We start from the raw sequence: 27,282 nt of genomic DNA on the forward strand, positions 1-27,282 counted from the left end.
TGATCCACACAGTCAAACGCTTTGGCATAGTCAATGAAGCAGAAATAGATGTTTTTCTGAAACTCTCTTGCTTTCTCCATGATCCAGCGGATGTTGGCAATTTGATCTCTGGTGCCTCTGCCTTTTCTAAAACCTGCTTGAACATCTGGGAGTTCACGGTTCACATACTGCTGAAGCCTGGCTTGGACTTGATGATAATTCATGCATGGCATATAAAGACATGGGAAGGTATAGGCAATCATCTTTTAAATGAAATTTAAAACAAGACGTTAAATTTGGCAAGCATGTTGGAGATCTTATGTTTGTTAAGGTCAGTGACTGGTGATTGTTACTTGGAACTCTTTCCCTTCCTGGAATAACACTTTGCCCCCTATAAGGAAACTGAAGTGAAGTGTTAGTCACTCAGTCATGCTGACTCTTTGTGACCCCCCTGGAGTGGATTGCCATGCCCTCCTTCAGGGGTGCTTCCCGAGCTGCTCTAACCTGGGTCTCCTGGATTGTAGGCAGATTCTTTACTGTCTGAGCTACCAGGGAAGCCAACTATTTGTTTAGTTGTATCACACTGAAATTGTTTGAAGTAGCATGATTTTGTAAGTACATTGACCCAGCACATTTTATTGTTTCGTTTGGATATTTTTTCTTACTAACACTATGAGTGCAATCAGGAAGTTGAGAAAACCACCTTCTGTCTTGTTGTAGGCTACCTAGCTGGTCTCGGGTAGCTGGACTCAGTGTAGAGGGAAGCTTTAAAAACTGCCATTGACTCTTCATCTTGCCAGATTTTATACCTTCAGGACACTGTGGGTAATTGGGTGACAGCCAGTTTATTTCCTTCAGCTAATGTTGTCAATGAACACTGTTTTAGTTTAGCCCTGATATGACAGAATTATATCAGTGTTCGAATCTTCATCAACACTTTGTGATCCAGAAACTTTTGTTATTTCAATAAAACTGTCAGAGGCTGCAGCTTCTGAAGCATTTAACATTGAACATAGCAATTTTGTTCATTTGGTGACTTAGGTAGATGGAGCTGTTGTGTTTCTTTGCCATTGATCTTGACAGGACCTTGTGGGTCATGCTTGTTGTATAAACATTTAGTTCTCTAAACATTTTCTAGCCTGGAAGTTGGTAGTGCTAAATACTACTTTTCTCTTCCTATGACCTTGGAAAATGTTCTTTTGTCATCAGTATAAAGATGGTGTGGTACTTACGTACTGTCTATGTGGACTTTCTTTTCCTACCTGATTTCGTTATCGAGCAATTCCAGGAAGCTTTGGGCCATTGTATCAACTTGTTTCATTCCATTGTAGATATTGATGCAACATGGATTGCTGAACAGTATAATCTCTTTTGCAGTTTCTATTGATCTTGTCCAGTAAATCATTGTATGCTGGGTTTGTACTGAAATCATTTTTGGCATAATAGCTGTTGAATTTGACAATCAGATGCCTCCTTGTAATAGGCAAACTTATGCTAAGCTGGGATTCATTTTGTTTCTGTCTCTTTCATATTCTACATAGTTATTTTTCCTAAATTTTCGAGTGGTCTTTTTGACATTTCCCTTTGCATCCTGTAATATGGATTCTGTTCTCATTGCTCTTTCAAAATTGCTCTGTATGGTCTGAAATGGCGTGTTTTCTTCTGGTCTTTTTATTGGGGGTGAGGACTTAGACTGTGCTTGACCATCCTGCTATGCTTCACACTGTTGACTACTTTTTCTTATTGAAACACTTTCCTTTTTCACTGTGGGGACATTGTGTTCTCCTGTTTCTCTCACCTTTTTGATTATTCTTTTTGTCCTCTTAATTGGCTGTTCTTCTCTGTGTCCGTGACTTCAGGCATCCTCACCTGGGTCTAATCTTCTGTCTTGAGTTCTTTCTCACTGACTGTTCAATCTCTGTTTAGGCTTCGGTTACATCTTAAATATAGAAGAGCATCAAGTTCACATTTCTCTTCTACACCCTAATCACTTCCCACTCTCACATTTCACAGGTTTTATTTACATAATATCTGACTGTCATTTTCTAGATACTATGGGAGGTGGGATTTATGTGGAGAGAAAGTTGTATCAAACATGTCTTCCCTGTGAGTTTGTAACTTAGGAAAGGCAAAAAGATGCATACATAAACCATAGTTAAGCAGGGCAACATGTGGAAATACCTTAGCAATGAAAAGTGAATTAAATTCACTCACTCATGACCAACTCTTTGTAACCCCATAGACTATGCAGTCGGTGGAATTCTCCAGGCCAGAATATTGGAGTGGGTGTCCTTTCCTTTCCTCTAGGATCTTCCCAACCCAGGGATCAAACCCAAGTCTCCTGCATTACAGGTGGATTATTTACCAGCTGAACCATAAGAGAAGCCCTAGCAGTGATGTAGAAGGCAAAGATTGTAGAGGTAATTGGAGGTTTCATAGAGAAAGTGATACTTTATTTGGGTGTTAATGGATAGATATAGGTGTGACACACAGTTATCAAGGCAGGTGAGCACAAATTATTTTGCAATCATTTAGGAGTCCTGCCATACTTTTTCTAACTTTAGGTAGACTTGTCCTAGGTAGACAGTAGACAAATATTGCTTAAATTTAGAACCTGTAATGGTTTCATCTATATTAGGCACCTAGAATAAAAGTATGCGTAATAACTCATGTCATATGTGTAATAAAATTAAAATTCATGTCTTTTAGTGGCAGAGCTTCAAGGGTGATTTTGAAGAAGTATAACCATTTACCTTTCTATTTACTGACTCCTAGTGTATCTTGTGTACCTCGGCTTTTAAAAATAGGCAGATTCTTTAACATCTGAGCCACCAGGGAAGCACCGCCGCAAAAATAAAAAATACTATACCAGATATCAGATGTAATCTTTGCCTTTTTAAGTGTCTTTTCAGATTATTTCCATGAGCTCTGAGTGGAAAGCTAGGTATGTTAGCACTTTTTTCATTCTTCTTCATGGATTGTCACACTCAAGCTTGGGGTTCATGTTTTTTACCACTTTACTGGAAAGGAATCTATCATTTCTTATTAGCCAATTTGAAGCTTTTAATTTGATTCTATTTCTTTATGACACCTCTGTTCCAAATTTTATGTACTGCTTCCTGCTCCCTCTCTGTAGTTAGGACCAGTACTTAAGTTCAGATTGAAAGAATTCCTGGTTGAAAGCAGAGGCACACTTTGGTGGCAGCCACAAGGAAGGCAACAATGAGCCACTACAGTGATGGGGCTGATGAAGCTAGGGTGAAGTAAAGCCCAATAGCAAGCACAGCCGGTTACAGATAGTTTGCTAGGAAAAAGTGTCAGCAGGTTGCTCTTCTGATCCAGTCAAATTTATTTGCTGTCTGTGACTATTAGCGGCTCTCTTCTTACCTGGGTTATTACTTACTCTTTTACATTTCCAATAAAACCTTCAATTCAAGGGATTTCTGATTTTTTTTTTGTACACATAACATAGGTTTCATTCTAATCTTTTTGTGATGTCTTTGACTTTATATGGTGAAAGCTATATCTGAATTCTTCAGATTTCGGAGAATTTGGGGAGCAATATTTTGAGGTTACAATGTACATTGAGTTTTGCTTTGCTCTGAGATTTAGTATTTAGTCTTAACCATTGCTTTTATCTAATTCATGCCTTTATAAACAATACAGGACTCTCTATTATCTTCTTTTTAGCCTCAAAATTAATAAGAGGTACACGGAAGGCAATTGCCAATTATTCTATAATAAACTACTGGGCTTACGTTGTTTCATACTACAGTTATGTTTAAAATGCTCTATAGCACTGAATCTAGTATTATTAAAAGATAGTGCTCACAGGAGAGAGTTTCTTATAGCTGGGCCCTCAGCCAAAAACTTATTTTTTTAAGTTCTTAAAAGCGTAGAATCCAAATGGTTTCTGGCATTTAGTGAAATAAAGTACCTCATGGAAGCTCATTGTTAAACGGAAGTCACCTAACTATGATCTATTTAGTGATACACACGCACACATACACCCATAGACACCAGTTATGGTTATTGATGCCTCAATATTAAACTAAGAGCATCCATGGAATAGATTTCATAGAAGTTGATTTAACTTATCTTGATGAATAGCTTACATGCTGGACTCAGGTTATCATTATTCTCATTGTTATAGGTGATATCAACCTGCTACGAGTTAGGAACTTAAGTAAAATTGACCTTGGCATAAGACAGAGTATTCTTGTGTACTTTCACTAGAGTTTGGTTTTTGACATCTATTGGTCTAAGGCAGGGAACCTCAGCCTCTGTGCCATAGACCGGTACCTCCTGTCAGATCAGCGGTGGCATTAGATTGGAAATAAAGTGCAAATAAATGTAGTGTGCCTGAATCATTTTGAAACCAGCCCCACCCCCAGTCCATGGACAAACTTTCTTCCATGAAATTGGTCCATGGTGCCAAAAAGGTTGGGGACCACTGGTCTGAGGCATACAGGCAGCTACCTAACATGTAAAAGTAATGAAACCAAACTCCAATTGCTTGCTTAAGTAGAATCTTATTTAGTTTTACTGTGTTTTTTGGTTAGGCTGAATTTTCCCTTTTTTTTGGGAAACTCTAATTTTCATAGAATCAAATATTTTACCTCTTACTATTTTACATATTCCAAGTCTTACATGTCCTCATTGTTTTCAGCAACGTGATAAAAATAGGACCATGTTTATATCAAACAAGAATGAATCTGTCTTTAACTATCTTTCCCTTTCCTTTCAACAACAAATCATTGCTTTTTCCTTTCCCTTCTCTTCTTGTAGAGTGATAACTGAGTCTATAAAATAGGAAGAGAGGCCCTAGTATCTAATATTAATTTTAGTATTATCTATTGATTTATTATATACATACGTGTTTTTAATTAATGTACAAAATGTATTCGTATTTACTCTTAAAACTTATGTGTACTTCTGTGTACTTAGCAGAGTGATAGATTATAGAAATATAGGGCAAGATCCTTGCTCTCAGGGGATATATCTAGTTGATAATTGGTTTAAACATAGTATTCCCGAAGTATCATTTGCTTTCTTTTAAAATCTCATCACTTGTCACTATGGTGCGCCCAGCTGTTGAGCAGGTATTTCCTTCAGTGTTAGATTCTGAACTGTAGAAAAAATTACTAACAGGACTTCCATGGGTTGCTGTTGATGATATTTGCACTTTTCAATTTGGGGATTATTTAAGAGCTATTACGAAGTGTTGAGTTATATGCCAGAGAACAGTTGTTCCAAATCTTGCTGCTATCTAGAATTACCTCAGGAGTTGTTAAGAGATACAGGTCCTGAGGCCCTACCTGTAGAGATCTTGATATTTAGATTCTGTAGTTATGGGTGTATTCAAATCCAGATTATAAATAGATGACAGAGTAAGGAAGGACAAGGAGATGGGGTCAAGCATTCAACATTCTTGGTAGTATAACAGGATGATTATTAGGGAAGGAAGAGGGTTATGAATTTTTTTGTCTTCAGTTTAGTTCAGTTCAGTCGCTCAGTCGTGTCCGACTCTCCGCGACCCCATGAATCACAGCACGCCAGGCCTCCCTGTCCATCACCAACTCCCAGAGTTCACTCAAACTCATGTCCATCGAGTCGGTGATGCCATCCAGCCATCTCATTCTCTGTCGTCCCCATCTCCTCCCGCCCCCAATCCCTCCCAGCATCAGACTCTTTTCCAATGAGTGAACTCGTCGCATGAGGTGGCCACAGGGTAACTCTAAACTTTGTTCTGAACATGTCTTCCCAACATTTCCAAAGTAATCTCACATATTGCTTAATGCTTTCAAATAGAAAGTCACCAACAAACTAAACTTGACTTAAAAGAAATGAAAACTTCAGATATCTCCACTTCTACCCTCTCAAAATTTTTCTGATACTTCAGTTGCCTTCAACAAAATACGCTGACGTGGTTTCTGTGCTAAAGAAAATTACCGCTGAAAGATAAAATTGAAACCAGTTGGAATCCAAAGGGCAAAACAGAGACAATGTAACTGTGGTTGTTTCCCAGTGAGCTCAGCCAGCAACACACCAAATTGAGATACTTGGTAATATTTTTATGTACATAAAGTAAGAGAACTGTATTGTATGAAATTCAGAGTTCTGATTTATGTGTTTCTTTGTTTATAGAACTCAGATTTTCATCTTCCCATAAACCTGTGTATCCCAAGTGAAACATTATCAAACATTCTAGCTGCTTAAGAGCTCTGATTCTACCTAGATATCAAAGGCATGGTAGAAACTAATTTTATATTATAATTTTATTAAGCCTGATTTGTTTTTATGGTCATTTTACATGTAGACATATGATAAAATCATATGAGAACATATGGAGAATAAATAAGAGATAGTTATATTCTGGGACTAAACCACTGGTCCCTGTAGGGTTGACACATTTTTAAAAGCATCAGGAATATAAATGTGTTTGATTATGTGAACACTATCTGAAAAACAGAATTATCAAGCAATACTCCTAGGTGTTATTTTACATAGAAAAGGTTGAATATTTACTCACATTTTCAAAACTTGAAGCAAGAAAAAATTGACCACAGTTGCAAAAGGAAGAGGATGAAGGACTAGATACTTACTTATTGACCGCTTATTATGTCAAGGATTGGTAAACTACAAAAGGAAAATGTGAAAAACCACCTAGTTTTCTAAATTCATAGATGCTATTTGCACACCACCATGCTTATTTGTTGCTTATTGGCTGAAGCTTCCTTCAGGAGACAGTTGGGAGGATGGAATAGAATTGCAACAGAGACTGTATGACCTGCAAAGCCCAAAGTAATGACTATCTAGCCTTATCCAGGACTGCCACTTACACAATTTGCGGAATTTGCCTCAGCAGTTTTTCCAAGGTTCTCCTGGGTCCTTCCAGGAGTCTAGGATGGTGGAGGTGATCACACATTTTTATCTGATTTTGTTTGTTTGGGGCTTCCATATCAGGCCTATGCCTTTTTTGAGTATATTGCTCCAGTCTGCATAAGCATTTTTTAAAAATCTGGTGACTTCTCTGAGTCCCTGGGTCCCTACCATAATCTCTAAGCTTCTCACTTTAGTTCTTCATAAGTTACACAGAAATCAGTTCTTTTAGATACTTAGTTCTTTCTATAGAAGTAACTACTGTAATAAATGTCTTGTAAATTTTTCTAGAAACATTTATGCATATACTAGCAAATACATGTCAGTATTCTTTCTTACTTTCCCAACAAATGCTCGCATTTACTGTACAGTCTTGCATACCCTGTTTTCTTCATTTATTGGTATTTATGAAAATTATTCCATATTGTTCCATAAAGAGTTTCCTTCGTCAGGAATACAGCAGCAAAGTAGTCCATTGAGTGGGACATAGCACAGTTTAATCAGGCAGTCTTCTCTTGAAAAGCTTTCAGATCATTTCAAATCTTTTGGTATTATAAAAAGTGTCTAATTTACCTTAGTTTATTGAATCTGTCTCCAGTTGGTGAAGATTTATAATCTTTTGCAACTAACAATGCTGGAATACACAATTTTATACATAAATCATTGTGCATAAATAAGAATATATATGGATTATTCCTATATATATATATATTATATATATATATATATGAAAAAAGATATCGATAAATTCCAAAATAATTGGAGGACCTATTCTTCTTCAGCACAGATCTAGGTGCTAGCATGTAACAGGGAACAAACAGTCACAAATAACTTTTTTAAAATGGAGCTGACATCAAAGTGGAAGGCATAGACAGTATCATGTATTATGTCAGATGGTGATAACTGCTATGGAGAAAAATGAAGCAGGCAAAGGGGAAAAGGAGTGTCAGTAGGGAGGAGTTGTGATTTGAAGCACATCATCAGGAAAGATATCTATGAGAAAGTGACATTAACCAAAGATGTGGAAGAAGTGAGGGAATATCTGGTGGTGATATAAACTCGAATACAAAGGCTCTCCTGTGGGAGTTGATCTGGTATATTTGAAGAACAACAAAGAATCTAATGTAGCTGGAAGGAAGGAATGAAAGGAAAGTAATGAGGTCAGAGTAGCTAAGGAGAGGACGTGGAATATAACGTAAAGCATTTTAATTTACGGTTACCAAAGAGGAAATATTGGGAGGGGGGTAAATTAGGAGTTTGGGATTAACACATACCCATTACTATATGTAAAATAGTCAACAAGAACCTACTGTATGATACAGGAACTATACTCAATATTCTGTAATAACCTATATGGGAAAAGAATCTGAAAAAGAATGGATATGTGTATTTGTTTCACTGAATCACTTTGCTGTACACCTGATGCTAACACAATATTGTAAATGACCTATGTTCCAATATAAAATAAAAAATTAAATTTAATAAAAAAGCAAGGCATTATAGACTACTGCAAAGAATTTTATTTTTACTCAAAATGATACAGAAAATCATTGAGGGGTACTGAACGGTGGAATAAAATGAATTGACAGGATACAGTGAAAGAATTGATGCTTTCAAACTGTGGTGGTAGAGTAGACGCTTGAGAGTCCCTTGGACTGCAAGGAGATCAAACCCCCCCAATCCTAAGGGAAATCAATCCTGAAATTTCACTGGAAGGACTGATGCTGAAGCTGAAGCTCCAATACTTTGACCACCTGATGCAAAGAGCTGACTCATTGGAAAAGGCCCTGATGCTGGGAAAGATTGACGGTGGGAGGAGAAGGGGACAACAGAGGATGAGATGGTTGGATGGCATCACCGAATGGATGGACATGAGTTGGAGCAAGCTCTGGGAGTTGGTGATGGACAGGGAAGCCTGGCATGCTGCAGTCCACGGGGTTGCAAAGAGTCAGACACGACTTAGCGATGGAACAACAATAAATAAAGAAGGGCTAGAAGTAATGATGGCTTGAAACCCTTCAGTGTAAGTGGAGATGATGAGAACTGTTCAAATGCTGGATTTGCCAAAGACTGAAAGGTGGCCTGTGAAGGAAGAAATTCAGTGATGACTGTGCCATTTTTTTTTTTTTTGAACAATTGGAATTGAGTTGCCGTTTTTTGAGAAAAAGACTAAAGCAGGTTTGGGAGTCAGGCAAGAGAAGTGCTAAATTGGAGACAATTATTGGGCAATTATGTAGAAATATCTAGGAGATTAGAATTTTCCTTTTTAGAAGAAAGAATTTTCTTTTAAAAGTTTCTTTTAAACTATTATAGGATAGTTTCCCAGTTTTTGTTATTTGAATAAGTCCCTGGTGGGATCTAGAACGCTGACCTTCTTCTTAGACATGCTTGGTATACTTGAAACCAGACTGAAAAATCCTACATTGTCAAGTTGAGGCCCTGATTCCACATCTCTTGGGGTGTTATTTTGTTCCGTCTTGTTCAAAAAAGTTAATTGCCTTCTGCATTAAACTGAATTGTATGCAGTACTTGTACAAGTCTGATACGGACCACATTAAGAAAGAAAAGACTGGATATGATAAACGCCCAAACGGTATTCTCAATAAAAAAATGCCCTATTAGCCCAGCAGCACTGGGTTTTAGCTTCATAATTCGTACAGTGATGTTTTCCCAGTAGTCCTCTTTGACACACTTAGCTCTTAGGGTTTCTTGCTGGACTTATTGATTTGTGACATGAATTTGGAAATTTGATAGAACAGGAGGTCCTCTGGGTGTATGCAATGGCCTGTAGGTACTTGATCAGTCCCTACTTACAAAGCCTGAGCCAATTTGTGGGTAAAGGGATTAACAGAGCTTGAGTAAGGTATTCACAGAGGTTAAAGTTTAGCCAGAAGGGCTCCCACCAACACGTTTGTCAAGTAGTGGGATGAAGTAAGAAGTATACTTCAATTTTGGCATTTAAATGGTTATTTCAAATGAGGTAAACCCTCCCTAAAACCTCCCAGCCAACTTTATTTGCCCTTCCTAAAATATCCATTACCTGACTAGGTATTGAGATCCACTTGAAGATATACAATGCTAGCTATGCACGTTGTTAAGCATAGTGTTCTGGTGACATTTAGCAGTGTTTAGTAATTGGCTTAATGAACAGGTGTATAAGGATATTAGTTATGTAGATGTTAATTTGCAGTAACATGTGCTGCCTGATTTGGGAGGGTTCTTGTCTGAACTACAACCAGTAAGATTTGTTCCTTAATTAGGAAATCATTATGTGTGTGTGATTCCCACTATTAGAACCATTAGTCTTGTGTAATGTGCTCTAAACTTTGGGAACACTCTTGGTAATGCCATTCCTATGGCTTCAGGTACTATGCAGGTGTCAGGATGAAATCTACCTTTCTGTGGGATGCCTTAGTTAGTGCACAGCTGTAGGCAATGCAGAGAGTGGAAGCTTCACAGCTGTAATATGCAGCTTATAAAAGGAGATGGAGATGCAATCTCTCACTGCATATTTCGTCAGCCATTCCTTCCAAGGTTTGGTAAACAAATGTGTTATCCCTCACCAAATGGATTCACAAATAATTGAAAACAAAATTGTGCTTGCTTTCCACACTGACTAATCTTGACCTTTATTTTTTTCCTTTGTTCTCTTCCCTGTTGTTTCCGATTCCTGTTTATACTTGGTCCTGGGGATTGCCAAGGGTAAATATCAGTCTGTAAACTATAAAAAGGGACAGGCATATTTAAGCCGCACTCTAGTCATATTTTTATATTGAAAAAAAATGGAACTTTGCACAGGCTGATGTAGCGGACACCCATACAGCCACCTCCCAGAATGAACAAATGCTTACATTTTGTCATATTTACTATAGATCTTTGCTTTGAAAGAAATAAAACACTAGAGGTAAAGTTGAGTCTTTCAGGGTTCTACTTTTTCCAGTATCACTTTCCTCCAAGATAAACAGCATCATTAATCTATTGAATATCCATTCCATATTTTTATAATTTTTCAGTGTATATAAATATATGTATCTATATACTCATTTATAAGTAATACATAAAATTAGCCTGTGTCTTATTTTCAATTTTGAGGAATGCTAATATACTGCATACAACACTTACAACCACTTTTATTTTTCCATTCAGCATTGTGTTTGGGATCTATTCCTGTTGAAATATGTAGCTGTAACACTGTCACTGTAAATGCTGCCTTGTATTCCTTTATATTAGTATACCATATTTACCCATTCTATAACCCCTGGCATGTGGGTTTTTCCCAGTTTTTTACTGTTATAAACATATGATACAGCAATCCCTCTCCTGGGCATGTATCTGGAGAAAACCATAATTCGAAAACCATGCACCCCAGTGTTCACTGAGGTACTATTTACAATATGCAGGACATGGAACCAACCTAAGTGTCCATCAACAGATGGATGGATAAAGATGTGGTACATATATACAATGAAATTAGCCATAAAAAAGAATGTGATAATGCCATTTGCAGCAACATGGATGGATCTACAGATAGTCATCCTGAGTAAAGTATGTCAGACAGAAAGACAAATATCATATGATATAACATATCTGGAATCTAAAAGGGTACAAATGAACTTATCTACAAAACAGAAATAGTTATATATATAGAAAACAAACTTATGGTTACCAGGGAGTAAGGGGGATTGGGATAAATGGAAGACTTGGATTGACATATACGTACTACTGTGTATAAGATAGACAACTAATAAGGACCTACTGTGCTTAGCACAGGGAACTGTACTCAGTATTCTGTAATGGCAATATGGGAAAAGAATCTGAAAAAGAGTGGATATATGTGTACATATAACTGATTCACTTTGCTGTACACCTAAAACTAACAGCATTGTTAAACCTCAATAGAAATTTTTAAAAAATACATTAAACATAATTGTCTTCTTGATCATTTGACCTATAAATGGAAGAATTGGGTTATACTAGTGAGCTGAGTGGAGAAGGCAATGGCAACCCTCTCCAGTACTCTTGCCTGTAAAATCCCATGGATGGAGGAGCCTGGTAGGCTGCAGTCCATGGGGTCGCGAAGAGTCGGACACGACTGAGCGACCTCACTTTCATTTTTCACTTTCATGCATTGGAGAAGGACATGGCAACCCACTCCAGTGTTTTTGCCTGGAGAATCCCAGGGATGGAGGAGCCTGGTGGGCTGCCATCTATGGGGTCACACAGAGTCGGAGACGACTGAAGCGACTTAGCAGCAGCAGTAAGCTGAGCGGAGAAGGCAATGACATCCCACTCCAGTACTCTTGCCTGGGAAATCCCATGGACGGAGAAACGTGGTAGGCTGCAGACCATGGGGTCGCTAGGAGTCGGACACGACTGAGTGACTTCACTTTTTTACTTTTATGCGTTGGAGAAGGAAATGGCAACCCACTCTGGTGTTCTTGCCTGGAGAATCCCAGGGACAGAGTAGCCTGGTGGGCTGCCGTCTATGGGGTCGCGAAGAGTCGGACACGACTGTCGCGACTTGGCAGCAGCAGTGAGCTGAGCACATGTTAACTATATTTCACATGAATAAATGCTAATTTTAAGGTTATTGTCCTAATTTTTATTGCCACTGTTGGCTCAATCAAATCCTTATTTCTCCACCTCCTCATCCATACTGGGTATTGTGAGACTTTTTTGTTATTTCCAATTTGATAAGTGTGAAATGGTATTTCAATGGTTGTTTTCATTTACATTTCCCTGATTTACTGTTGAGGTTGAGTAACTGTTTAGTACTAGCTATTCTGTACTTGGGCAAATGAACACAATATTTGTGTTCCTTAGTTTCCTCCTTTGTAAAATGACAATGGTAATACCTACCATGTAAGGTGATATAAAATTAGTTCCAGACATAGAATAAATATTTTGTAAAAGTTGATTTTGGTGGAGGTTATAATGATTTTGGTTGTAGTTAATACTACTAATACTACTACCGTTATTATTATTGCTGTAGCTATTGCTGTTATTAAACTTTTCACTTTTGTGTGTATGCATATACATATTTTTTGTGTGTATATGTGCATAGGTAATCCTGTGCCCATTTTTCAATTGTGTTTGTATAGTGTTTCCAGGAATATGAGGGTAAAGATGATATAAAGAGAGTGGAAGATAATAATTAAAAGAAGAAATGATTGTCGTATCACACAGAAATCACTATAGACTTTCCCTGCCTGCATTTGTCATACTTGCACTTATTTAAACATCAAATTATTAAGTGAAGTTAAAATGACAGCTGTTTCAAGGAATACATGAAAAATTATTTCCATGTAGTTAGAATAATTTTTGGAATTGTATACATATGGATTAAAATATGTAGGGATATAGGCAAATAACAATTGTTTTTGTTTGTATAATATATCTAAAGTGACAGTTGGGCATTACTTGTCGAATAGAGGTACATATATATATATATATGAGTGAAAGTGTTTGCCACTCTGTCATGTTCTACTCTTTGTGACCCCATGAGCTATAGCCCATCAGAGTCCTCTGTCAATGAAATTCTCCAGGCAAGAATACTGGAGTGGGTAACCATTCCCTTCTCCAGGGGGTCTTCCTGACCCAGGGATCCCACCTGGGTTTCCCAAATTGCAGGCAGATTCTTTACTGTCTGAGCCACCAGTGAAGCCCTACATATATGTATGCATGAAGCTCTATAAGGGCTTCCCAGGTGGCTCAGTGGCAAAGAACACACCTGCCAATGCAGTAGATGCAGGAGGCATGGATTCGATCCGTGGACCAGGAAGATTCCCTGAAGAAGGGAATGGCAACCCACTCCAATATTCTTGCCTGGAGAATCCCATTGATAGAGAAGCCTGGCAGGCTATTGTCTAGGAGGTTGAAAAAGAGTCAAACATGACTGAACATGCCCTCCAGAAGCTATCTAAATTTTCATTGTGGCTTGAAACACTACGATTATTAGCTTTATTTACAATGGCTTTGTGTATAGGGTACTTAATAGGAATTATCATATTTTACATTTCCATATATTTCTTATAATAAAATGTAACACATCAGTTGATGTTGATTAAAAGATAACAATGTTCTCTAATGTGGAACCATGACTTCTGATAACAAAAAGGGAGATTTTCTAAGTGATATGCTTTTATTCATTGAAGCTATATTATTATGGATAAATAAACCACAATTGTTGGATATCTTTTGTACATACTTCCATGATTAGTAGTGTTTCTAAGTCCACATACTTAAGACATATAAGTAGATTTTTTGTCTTGTATATCATTGTATGCTCATGCTAGACTTAACACATTGTAGGTGTTCAACAAATATTTATTGGATGAATGAGTAAATGAATGAATAGTATTGATGCTAACTTTATAAATCAATCTTTTATCACAGGAATTTTGAAGTAAACTAGTTATAAAACTTTTATTACGATTTATGATTAGTTATCACCATGTAAATTATTGTTACCCATTTATATTAATATTGGCTACAAATTACAAACATCTTGTCACATGTTTTGTATATCCACTGTGATAGCAGAAATTAATATGGGATTCCCGAACATTGCTTCAATTAGATTGGGGAAAGAATATAACCATGTGTACTTTACTTATGCTCATGAGCATCCCTCAGTTGTAAAGGAATAAATTTATAGTACAATTGCATATAAAAATCCATGTATTATAGGAAATATAAGAATACTCATTGGGCATTTTATCTTAGATAATTAGTATCTTGATATTAACATGTCTTTAATAATAATACAAAAGTCTTTATTATTACATCATTATCTTCTTACAGACAGTATTTTATAATGTTTCATTATTATTTCGTCGATTAGCAGTGCCAATTTAAGCACTCTAATTTAATCCTGCGGCTTCAAACCCAGTGACTATATGGGTTTTCATTTGCACAAGGAGAGATCACATAAACATGGAGGCCTTGTGAACCTGAAGACCATAGGGACATTGTTGATAAAATCAGTATTTGAAATTTTTGTATTGAGAATTAAAAAATATCTCTTTAGTCTCATTCAAGTAATTTGAAATAATTATAGAATCACTGTAATTTAAGTTTGTAAATTATGTTGTTGTTATAAGCACATTTCACATGAGAGCGACCCTCTGAAATTTTTAAGTGCACAGTACAGCATTATTAACTGTAGACTCTTATACCACAGATCTCTAGAACTCATTGAACTAGTATGACCCATTGAACAGTAACTCTCCATTTCTCCCTACCTCCAGCTCCTAGCAACCACCATTCTACATTGTTTCTATGAGTGTTATATTTTAGATTCCTTACATAAGTTTAATCATTGCAGTATTTGTGCTTTTGTGAATCACTTATTTCACTTAGCATAGTGTCTTCCAGGTTCTTCCATGTTGTTGCAAATGGTGGGATTTCCTTATTTTTTTAAGTTGAATAATATTCCATTCTATGTATATATTACACTTTATTCATTCATCCTTTGATGGACATTTAGATTGTTTCCACATCTTGGCTATTGTAAATAATGCTGCAGTCCACATAGGAGTTTCGGTAACTCTTCTAGATTTGAATTTCAGTTCTTTTGGATGTATACCCAGAATTGGGATTGCTAGACTGTATCGTAGTTTTGTTTAATTATTTGAGGAATCTCTGTATTTTTTTCCATAGTGGCTGCACCATTTTACATTCCTACTAACAGTGTACAAAGCTTCCAATGTCTCTACATCCTCACCAACACTTTTTTTTTTTTTGACAGTAATCATCTTAACAAGTGTGAGGTGATATCTCGTTGTGCATTTCCCTTCATGATTAGCAATGTTGAGCATCTTTTCATGTTGTTCATTCTAAATGTCCTCTTTGGAAAAATATCTATTTGAGTTTTAATTGAGTTGTGGAATTACCCATTTTTAACTTAAGTCATGGAATATTTAAGATTTATAAGTATTAGAAACTTATTTGAAATAAAATCATCTTAAGACTGGCATTTTTGGTCTTTATGAAACCAGGGATTTTTGAATGTTTGAAACGTTCGATACTATATAGATAAATTTCATATATCATTACCTCTCTTGAAATTCTCTGTTATCGAAGCCTGTGGTTGTGATTTCTAAGGAATGATTTTAAAGACAAGAAAGCCAAAGGCAATAATTGTTGTTGTTTTGTCACTAAGTCATATCTGACTCTTTATGCGACCCCATGAATTGTAGCCTGCCAGGCTCCTCTGTCCATGAGATTTCCCAGGGAAGAATATTGAAGTGGGTTTTCATTTCCTCCTCCAAGAGATCTTTCTGATCCAGTGATCAAAGCCATGTCTCCTGCATTGCAGGCAGATTCTTTATTGCTGAGCCCTCAGGGAAACCCCCAAAGGTGATAAGAGCCACTGGTTAATATCTAGTGATCATGGTGAAAACATGATTGCTCCTGAAAGCCTGTCTATTGAATAAGTTATTTTAAAGTATGTTTACTCTAATGATCCTTAATTCAGCAGTGCCCACACATGGAGTTCTATTCATTTATTGCATACATGTGTGAGTGCTCACTTGTGTCTGACTCTTGGCAAACCCATGGACTGTAGCCTGCCAGGTTCCTCTGTCCATGGGATTTTCCAGGTATAAATACTGGAGTGGGTTGCCATTGCCTACTCGAGGGGATCTTCCTGACCCAGGGATTGAAACTAAGTTTCCTGTGTCTCCTGCATGGGCAGGTGGATTCTTTACTTCTGGCGCCACCTGGGAAGCCCATTTCTTGAACCCAAGATAAACCAAAGTATAATACAAGGAAAATATGTAAGGATTCAGAAAATAAAACTGTGAACTCTAGGCGTTTAAGAGATCTAATCTTCATTTTAAGTAGCTTGTTTATTTGAAAAGGGGAGAGATTGAAATATACTTTAATTAGAAAAAAATCAAAAATATGACGTTGCACAAATGACCACTACATATATTTGGGTTACTCAGGAGTCTCTTAGTTTGCAGGATAATCATAATGTATCTTTCATACTGTATAGCATTTTCACTGTATATGTGCTTTCTTAATTAGTCTCCCATACTGTGATTTAAGGCATATTGAATGATTAGGATATTTTTCTCAACTATTTTGTTTGACTAGCACACATTTCTAAAAGATTCTAGAAGTAATTTCAGTAAAATTCAGATAACTTTTTTCTTATGACAAAAAGACTGACTCTTGGACTGTCATTTATTTATATAGAGTTGTCTTCAGCTGGAAGTGTTTTGAAAGTTAGGATAAATTAATATGCTGATTATTTTCTAGGAAATACACTGGGCTCCTAGATCCTTTGAGAAACACTTGTGATGATTTTTAAAAGAAATATATTGAAAGTCATTTTTCTTCTAGCAGTACCAATAATTCTCTTTTCTTGAGTAAACATGGCAAACTGCTTTTCACTCCCATAAGTTCATGTTTGTCAAGTGTAATTATCTAGCCTGATTGAACACTGCATTATGTTAAATTGTTCATACCTGTAAAGTATGGCACTAACTGTTAGGATTTTAGTGATTATTTTTGTTTGATTTCTATAGTACGTTCATTTAATTTTTCTATTGTTTGTAGCAATAAAACAAAGGGTGTCTTAATGGACCCACAACATTTTGATGCCTTGTAGAAATTTTTACAGATGCACACATTTGTGAACACAAAGCTTCAGTTCAGTTCAGTTCAGTTTCTCAGTCGTGTCCGACTCTTTGTGACCCCATGAATCACAGCACGCCAGGCTTCCATGTCCATCACCAACTCCCGGAGTTCACTCAACCTCATGTCCATCAAGTTGGTGATGCCATCCAGCCATCTCATTCTCTGTCGTCCCCGTCTCCTCCCGCCCCCAATCCCTCCCAGCATCAGAGTCTTTTCCAGTGAGTCAACTCGTCGCATGAGATGGCCAAAGTATTGGAGTTTCAGCTTTAGCATCAGTCCTTCCAATGGACACCCAGGATTGATCTCCTTTAGAATGGACTGGTTGGATCTCCTTGCAGTCCAAGGGACTCTCAAGGGTCTATATAGGAGGGATTTAGGGATTTGAGATAAAGCCTCCTTTTCATTGCAGACAGCATGTTGTTTTTCACTTTGGTTTGAGAGATGGCTTCTTTGAGGGGAGGGCTGATGGAGGTGATGGGGGAGACTTTTTTGGGGGAGATCTTAGGCGCCTCCATGGCACTGTCACTCTTCACAGTTTCAGGGCATTTTAACTGTTTGGAACTCAAGGGTTACCTTCTGACTGTAGGGTAAATGTTAATAAATGTTTTGTTCAAAGAAAGCAAATAGTACTAAAATATGATGAAGGAGACAAAGGAAACTTACTCAAAACGCCCTGTCTTTGAGGTTCCTTAATTATGAGTATGCAAATAGGTGCTAACTGTTGTCTAACTTGCAAATGGTTAATATCTGTTCTGTAAAGCAGTCTCAGTAGGGGTTTTCATATGTCAACCTGTTTAGCATTAAAGTTACCTTAGATAACTTTAAAGCAATTTCAGACCTGCCTTAATTTTAGAATATTTTAGGATAAATACATTTTTGCCTTTTTCCTCAATTAGTCCAAATTAGGGATAATTTACTATATGTTTAATTGCTGTGCTGCTGTAGGAACCTGGTAAAGCAGTAATTAATGCTCCACATTAGTTAAGAAGCAGCAATTGATTTTTGGTTCTATTTGGCTTATCTTTTCTACTTAAGTGCTGATATTTAATTTGTAGGGAAACCTCTAAATAGGTCTATAATTTTATGTTCATCCTCTTCCTTGAACTAATGAAATAAACCTGTTTATTGATTTGGGCATGAGCTGTATTAATGTAGTTAATATGCCTTACTCATGTTAGTCCATGTATTTGGATTAGCAGTATTATTATTTATCTATCAACATTTTTCTTTCAGTTCAAAAGAATGCAGAAGCTTTAGAAGAAAAGAAGACCATGCCTACAAAGAAGAAAGTGAAAGAGTTGAGAATTTTGGATCCCAAAACAGCACAGAATCTTTGTATGTGATATTTTCTGCATAGGGAGTGGTGGTGCTGGTAGTGGTGACGGATTGTTGGACGTTTTTAAAGCAAAGTTGCTCAAACTTCTTTGACCTGGTATATTTAGCATCTATTGGAAACAAAAATCGGTGTAAACATGATTTAGGTTGTCTTTTTATCATTCAGCCAGAATGGACTCCCTCTATAATTTAGCCTTGGCCAGGCCAGGTGGAATTTTTATGAATAAAAGGCTTTGGAAATTACTAATCATTCTGCATTGTTAAGAGGCCAAAGTCTGAATGAAGGCAGAGTTGAAAAATGTTCTTTTTATTTTTCTTCTGCCTAGACCTGAGAGTGATGGTTTTAGAGTATTCACTAGTCACGTTGGTTGAATCCTTTTATTGCTATTGCTTTGTGTTTGAAGGAATTGTGATGTGAGTGAGTTCAGTTGTCAACCATTGCCCTGTAAAATTGGTTAGTGGACCTTAAAGCTTTTAACAAACCAGTCAGCCATTAAGTAAACTTTTGCTAAAATAGCTGGACAGTTAAACCCATCTTCATTTACCCAGGCCTGAAGTTTTTTTTTTTTTTTTAATATATAGTCTTCCCTCTATATTAAATTCAGTATTTTTTTGGAACCACATTATGCTGTGTTTATATTCTAAGGATACTAAAACACTATGCTTGAGAAATTTCAGCACATCAAGCATTTCTAATTATGCAAAGAAATACCATGGGAGTTTATTTTGTGAAAGAATGTGCTATAGAGAATCAGATTAAAATAAACAACTCGTCATTCTTGTTCTTCTGTCAGTAGGAATGTTGCTTTCAGAAAAGTAGTCTCCTAATAATTGTTCTGCATATGTACATTGCTTATCTGACAGTCTATTTTTCTTTATAAAGTGGATATCCAGCACTTTTTTTTTAAGAAACACAAATTGATTTTAATTGCTAGTTGATATCTCATAACATTTTTTATTTGAATTCTGGTGATCTGATTTGGTGTTTATGTCTATATAATTGTTTGCCTGGATAGAAGGGATGCTTTTTCATTAGGTACAATGAAGCCATATAGACTTCTCCATTAAAAAAATATATATATATTTGGAACATATTCATGTTCTGGGGATAAGAACACATGTATGTTCTTTAAAAAGTATGTTCAATGGAGGTGAAAGTGAAATGTATTATTGAGCAATGTTTTCTGAGTCAGTGTGAACTTTCCTAGGTATAATTTGTTGAATTATTCCCATATAAGATAATATATATCCAATTAAGAAAAAGTTGACAAGGAAAATTGTGATTCAACATAAAAAGCAACTAATAGCATACTGCATGAATGTCATCAGAGATTTAGAGAACATTTGATGATTCAGACACTTTAATTTTTTTCTTATGTGGGAGAACTGCAAAGTAGACTGATAGCTTTTTTTTAGTGTCAGATTACTTTATTGTCTTCCTTGAGAGGTGCTGTATTGAATGCCTCTGACAATCTCCATAGTAAATTCAATGTTGAATTAAAAAGCTAACTTGAGATACAATTTCTAACTTTTCATGGGTTATTTTGTATTAGCTTCATCTAAAATGCCTAAGCATGTAGTTATCTGTGCTGTTAGTAGATTTATCTTCCATATAAATACACACGTGGCTTCCCTAGTGGCTCAGATTGTAAAGAATCCTCCTGCAATGCAGGAGACCCAGGTTCAATCCTTGGGTCATGAAGATGCACTGAAGAAGGGAATGCAATCCACTCCAGTATTCATGCCTAGAGAATACCATGGACAGAGGAGCCTAGTGCGCTACACTCCATGGAGTCGCAAAGAGTCGGACATGACTTAGCGGCTAAATACGCATACACAGACATAAATACGCATGAGCTCTAAACATTAGAACCTTAGCTAATGGAAGCTACTTTTGTTTGTTCATAATTATTTAGATTAATATTAGTGAGAGATTTCATATTTTAAGTCCATGAAACAGAAATCGGGTATTTGGGGTTTAAAATTGTGGTTCTGCTCTCTTTTTAATAAAATCAACTTTTATTTTAGCTATCTTCCTAGGATCATATCGTATGCCATATGAAGAAATAAAAAACATCATTCTGGAGGTTAATGAAAGCATGTTGAGTGAGCCCTTAATTCAGGTAATTGCATATTTTTCTTTTATATCTCATTTTCATGGGAATTTCTAGATTGCTGTCTTCTCATTGGAGTTATGTGAAAATGTTCTTCTATGTTTGGATAATAGAGTTAGGAGTATCTATCTGTGTGGATAGTAAGAGGACTCAACGTAGGCAATCAGGTTCTAGGTATGTGTCTGCCATTTATTAGATATGTGTCCTTTTAAGTTTAAGTCTGTGCACATGTAGACACATCATTCCTGTATGCAAAATTGCATATGCTTTATCATCCCAATGACTGTGTCAAATAGATATTATCAGTACCATTGCATGAAAATAGAAGTGTACAGGTCAAGAGGTTACATAGCTTTCTCAGGATCAATGGTTAAATGGTAAAGTTATCCCTTGTTAGGCACTTAATATGTGCTGGGATGCCAAGCAATTTATGTATTTTATCTCCTTGAATCCTACAACAGTCCTATGAGATAAGTACTGTTATCCTCATATTACAGATCAAGAACCTGAGTCTTAGAGAAGTTGCCCACTTGTCACTTAACTGTTAAGTGATAAAGTAGTAGAGTTGAGGCTCATAACAAATCCCATCATGACTCTAAAGCCGTTGCTCTTTTTATTCTATTACTCTGCCCACTTTGGGCAAACTGTGTCAGTTTGCTAAAGCCCTATCTCCTCATCTGAGATTACTAGGCTACTATGAGGGCTTCCCTGGTGGCTCAGAGGTTAAAGCGTCTGCCTCCAATGTGGGAGACCCGGGTTCGATCCCTGGGTCGGGAAGATCCCCTGGAGAGGAAACGGTAACCCACTCCAGTATTCTTGCCTGGAGAATCCCATGGACGGAGAAGCCTGGTAGGCTACATTCCACCGGGTCGCAAAGTGTCGGACACGACTGAGCGACGGAACGGAACGAATGAGGATTATACCAAAGAGACTGCTTGTTAGAATAAAGCACTCTATTAGATCTAATTCTTAGAATTCTTGGCAGCTTTTGTTTGACCCTGTCTAGAAGGCAGAACTGCAAGATTTTTCATGGATGGGCATAGTCATTGTAGGTTTTTTGTTATTGTTGTTTGTATTTGAATCACGTGGTTTGCTTTGATTTTAAGGTGATCCACTAGTTTCTGCTGTATTAATTTTGTCATATCTCCCTTAGATGGTCTCGAAGTCTCAGAGCCCCAGTGTCTATTGTTTGAGCTGGCTGTGTCCATATAGATGTTTCTCCATTGTGTAGTGTGGGCTTGCATTCCGGTTCACCTCATGTATGTTTTAAACATAGATATAGTTTATTTCCTATGGTATAGGTCCTATAAGACTAAGGTTTAACGAGTTTATGTAGGCTCTTTATTATCATGACGCACCTTTATTAACCTCAACAAAAGTTATACTGTGCTAAGAAATCCCCTTTTTGAAAAATGTGTTTTCTTTGTCTAACTAGTAAGTACACAGTTCTCTAACTTGAAATGGAGAGCAGATCACATTTGTCCTGCCTGCCTTAGTGACATGATTCTTTGCCCAATAATCAGAATGAGAAAGTTAAGAAGCCTAAATGTGACTTAGTTCTCCCTCTTTTTTTCCAATTGGACAGTTTCATTTTAAAGTACAATAAGGCAAACAAATGTCTGACTCCTATTCAATAGTTAAAGCTTTCTAGTTTTTTTCTGTATAGTCAAATTGTAGTAAAAGACAATCATATTTTGAGGAATTAATCAATGCAGACATTTATTTTGCCCATTAAAACTGTAGCTTTTCCTTCACATGCCTTATTAAATAAAAAAGAATATAAATATGCAGAATGCTACTGTGGTATTTATTTGTAATAAAAATGAATACCATAATATTTATATATTTTTTAAAAAAATGGGATAGTATTTATTTACAAGTAATATTAAAAACATTTATTATTTTTTAAGTCATGTTTTCAACTCTTTAGAGAATGTAAGAAACAGAAGGATTCCCACTTATGAATGGCTCTCTGCTGCTGCTGCTGCTAAGTCGCTTCAGTCCTGTCTGACACTGTGCGACCCCATAGACAGCAGCCCACCAGGCTCCGCCTGGGATTCTCCAGGCCAGAACACTGGAGTGGGTTGCCTTTTCCTTCTCTAATGCATGAAAGTGAAAAGTGAAAGTGAAGTCGCTCAGTCGTGTCAGACTGTTAGTGACCGAATGGACCGCAGCCTACCAGGCTCCTCCGTCCATGGGATTTTCCAGGCAGGAGTACTGGAGTGGGTTGCCATTGCCTTCTCCAATGAATGGCCCTCTAATATGCAATAAACTTTAACAACTTTTGTATAGAAATGTAATACCTGGGATTTTTTTTTTCTGTTTCACTTGATTTTGTAGGATTAACAATACATATTTGTTTCTCTCTGTTTTTTTTTAATTTTTTTTAAGTAATTAATTTATTTTTTATTGGAGGCAAATTATTTTACAATATTATATTGGTTGGTTTTGCCATATATTGACATGAATTCGCCCCGGGTTTACATAAGTAATTTTTTTTTAAGTAATTAATTTATTTTTTATTGGAGGCAAATTATTTTACAATATTATATTGGTTGGTTTTGCCATATATTGACATGTAATTTTTTTTAAGTAATTTAAATTTTAAGTAATTTTTTTAAAATTGTTTTTAAGTAATTAATTTATTTTTTACTGGAGGCAAATTATTTTACAATATTATATTGGTTGGTTTTGCCATATATTGACATGAATTCGCCCCGGGTTTACATAAGTTCCCCCTCCTGAACCCCCCTCCCACCTCCCTCCTCCCTTCATCCTCCCTCTGGGTCTTCCCCGCACACCAGTCAGAATGGCTGCTATCCAAAAGTCCACATGCAATAAATGTTGGAGAGGATGTGGAGAGAAAGGAACCCTCTTACACTGTTGGTGGGAATGCAAACTGGTACAGCCACTATGGAGAACAGTGTGGAGATTCCTCAAAAACCTGGAAATAGAACTGCCATGTGATCCAGCAATCGCACTCCTGGGCATACACACCGAGGAAACCAGAATTGAAAGAGACACATGTACTCCAATGTTCATTGCAGCACTGTTTATAATAGCCAGGACATGGAAGCAACCTAGATGTCCATCTGCAGACGAATGGATAAGAAAGCTTTGGTACATATACACAATGGAGTATTATTCAGCCATTAAAAAGAATACATTTGAATCAGTTCTAATGAGGTGGATGAAACTGGAGCCTATTATACAGAGTGAAGTAAGCCAGAAAGAAAAACACCAATACAATATACTAACGCATATATATGGAATTTAGAAAGAGGCAAATGATAACCCTGTATATGAGACAGCAAAAGAGACACAGATGTATAGAACAGTCTTTGGGACTCTGTGGGAGAGGGTAAGGGTGGGATGATTTGGGAGAATGGCATTGAAACACATATGTTGTCATATGTGAAACGAATCACTAGTTCAGGGTCGATGCATGTTACAGGATGTTTCTCTCTTTAAATTGCCTGGTCCAGTTGGGAGGAATGAATTGCTTTCTTTGGAGATGACAGTAAATTTTATCTGCATTCTTGAATTCAACTCCTTTAATCTTAACCACTAGGCAGTCAAAGCTTCCCTGGTGGTGTAGTGTAAAGACTCTGCCTGCAAATGTAGGAAACCCTGGTTTGATCCTTGGGGTCAGGAAAACCCCCTGGAGGAGGGCATGGCAACCCACTCCATCATTTTTACCTGGAGAATCCCTATGGACAGAGGAGCCTGGTGGGCTTACATGGGGTTGCAAAAAGTCAGACACCAATGAACCACTAAGGTTTTCACTGTAACAAGTTCAGGCAGTGAAAAAGACTGGTTGTGAAATCACATTATCATGCTAAATCTTAGAAATTAAGTGAAGGAGAATCACAAAATCTAAGTAGATCCTGCCGAGCTCCTTCTGTGTTATACCCAATGCCTCCGTGCATTTCATGTTTGCTGTTGTTGGGTTATCCTGTTTCCTTCTTGTCTCTTCCTCTTTTCTAGGTGTCCATTCCTTTTCTCTAAGCCTGTATCTTTCTCTTTTTCACATCTCTGTGTGTTTTATGGCTTACATCCTTTGCCCCACTAGTTTTGAGTTTTCTCTCTGTTGAAAACATGCCACTGAGGACATTTTTTTCCCAGCTGGCTTCCTTTCCTCCTCAATGCCAGATACTCTAAAATTTCCTTTCATCCCTTATCCTCCTCAATCAAAACTCATTTTCTTAGTTGTGCTTGTAGGAGAAAACAATTTAACATGTAATTTAATAGTATGCCTGATTGGAATTGTGGTGCTTGGTTATGAGGCATAAATGGTAAATAACTCATCTGAGTTATTAAAGTTAATATTGCGTTTATCCAGACAAATCCAATGTCTGAGTATCTTCTGGTAAGGAGGAAGGTCCTGGGTGGAAAGAGTTACTTGATTTTCAAGTACCCAAAGGAGACTTTCTTGCTCAGGCAGGAGAAAAGACTAGAATCACCACTGCCTTTCTCCCTCCCATCCTAGAAAGGATTTGCTTCAGTGATGCAAAAGTAACATTAATTTGCCATTCAAAGGAGCTGTTTACCACTTGTGTCTAATTACCATGTAGCATATAGATAATGCATAGCATTAAATATGTATCATCAGATTAACTTTGTTATAAGTTCTATCTGATTACAGTGCTAAACTCCATCCATGCATAATCATAGTTTGTTGCTTATGTGACATCATTGTCTCCTCATAACAACAAAAAATAATTAAGGACAAATTGCTTCCCAGAGACTTGAATTAACAACAGTATTATCTCTCCTAGTATGGGTCAATAAGCTCTTTCCTGCCAGAAAGCTAATATATTTTAGTTGTTTGACAAGAAAAATGCCTTACTGAAAAAATAAAAGTAAAAAATCTTTAATTAGCAAGATCATGCCCCAAATTTAAGGTTATTAATAAAAGTACTAATGCCTCCTTTATTTTAAAATATTTTAATTTAAGCTAGAAGCCATGTTCACTGTATGGAAGTAGTTGAAGATCCTAAAATACTTATAAAAAAAACAAAGAAGCACTTAAAACTTACACCATATCCTGAGATTGTTGAGAGCTTCTAGTATATGCAGTTATGAGTTAGATCCAAATAATGTGTACTCAGTTTAGGTGATTCTTGTTATTATTTCATCTTTGAAAATCTGCTTTAGTGTAATTTAATTTGACCTATTTTGAGAAAAATATAAGACCAGTAAGTGTTTTTAGGACATCAGTGGTAAAAATGAAGTAGTTGTAGGCACACTTACATATACAACATTGACCAAAAAGAAAAGAAATTAGCACTTTAAAAAAGCACTTCAAGTGTTGAGGGAAAAATAAGTTTGCATTCTATTTTAGAACATTAGTGCATGCAAATGATTCTTAAATGCTCTGAAAATTCATGTTGGTAGAGAGAAAAAATATGATTAACATAGAAAGAAGTATAAAATTGTTGCAGACTATTTTACAAAGATATGTATAAAGCAGGGGTTTTTAACCAGGGGTTCCCATGGGGGACCCATCAAGAGAATTCAGAGTCTCCTGAACTTAGACATGAAAAACATTGCATCTTTATTTTCTTTACCTGCTAGCTAATATTTAGTATTCCATCTGATTAACAATATAGGCAAGAAACCAAAGTGCCAAGAGTATTAACAGGACCTCTAACTTTGTCACTAATAGAAATAATAAATATTTCCTTGTCACATTAAATCTGTGGCAGATATCTTGAAATATTATTTACAGTCATTATTACTTCAAAATTTTACTGTTTATTAAAGCTGCTACTAGGTCTTATTTTTTAGTGACTTAGTCAAGAAAGAAAACTATTATTATATCACAATTTATATTTGTAATATGTTGATAACTATTTCAATATAATTGGCTTCTTTTCCATTCTTATTATGTATTTTATTTTATTCTGAGAAGAGATCTCTAAGCTGGTCTTAAAGAGTTCATGGCGAAAACAAAGAAGAAACTAGTACAGAAAGAAAGTTTCCTAATCAAGATGGCAGATACAAGTCATTCCCAACTTCAGCCACCCTCACATTATTCATAGAAAAGGCACCAGACCCAGGGGCGAAGCTAAAGTACCCTCCGAGGCCACAGAGACTAAGAAATACCACACTGGAAGAGTGAGGGGATCAGCTGCATTCTGACCACATTGCATCTCCCCAGACTGGAACAGTTTTGCACCCAGAGTGCACCCCAGGCCTGTATTTTCTCCAGTGGGAAAAGAGGACCCTAAGTGGACATCTAGCTCTCCCAGCATTGTGGGACACTTCCCAGAATGCTCTATTGGGGCTAACTTCATAGAGGTAACTAGGAGAATCTATGGGA

General features: G+C 36.7%; 1 protein-coding gene across 9 annotated transcripts in view; it reads left to right on the forward strand.

Moving 5' to 3' along the window:
• DIAPH2 (diaphanous related formin 2) overlaps positions 1 to 27,282 on the forward strand; it is a 1,076,961-nt gene that overhangs the window by 453,887 nt on the left and 595,792 nt on the right. For all 9 annotated transcript variants that reach the window (XM_088834166.1, XM_055438268.2, XM_088834164.1 and 6 more), the window contains 2 exons: positions 18,742 to 18,843; positions 20,872 to 20,966. In XM_088834166.1, coding sequence (XP_088690292.1) covers positions 18,742 to 18,843; positions 20,872 to 20,966 — 197 coding nt within the window. The remainder of the gene's footprint in view (positions 1 to 18,741; positions 18,844 to 20,871; positions 20,967 to 27,282) is intronic.

Source organism: Moschus berezovskii, chromosome X (genome assembly GCF_049115385.1).
Source record: "Moschus berezovskii isolate FMDL1 chromosome X, NW_MosBer_1.0, whole genome shotgun sequence".
NCBI lineage: Eukaryota > Metazoa > Chordata > Mammalia > Artiodactyla > Moschidae > Moschus > Moschus berezovskii.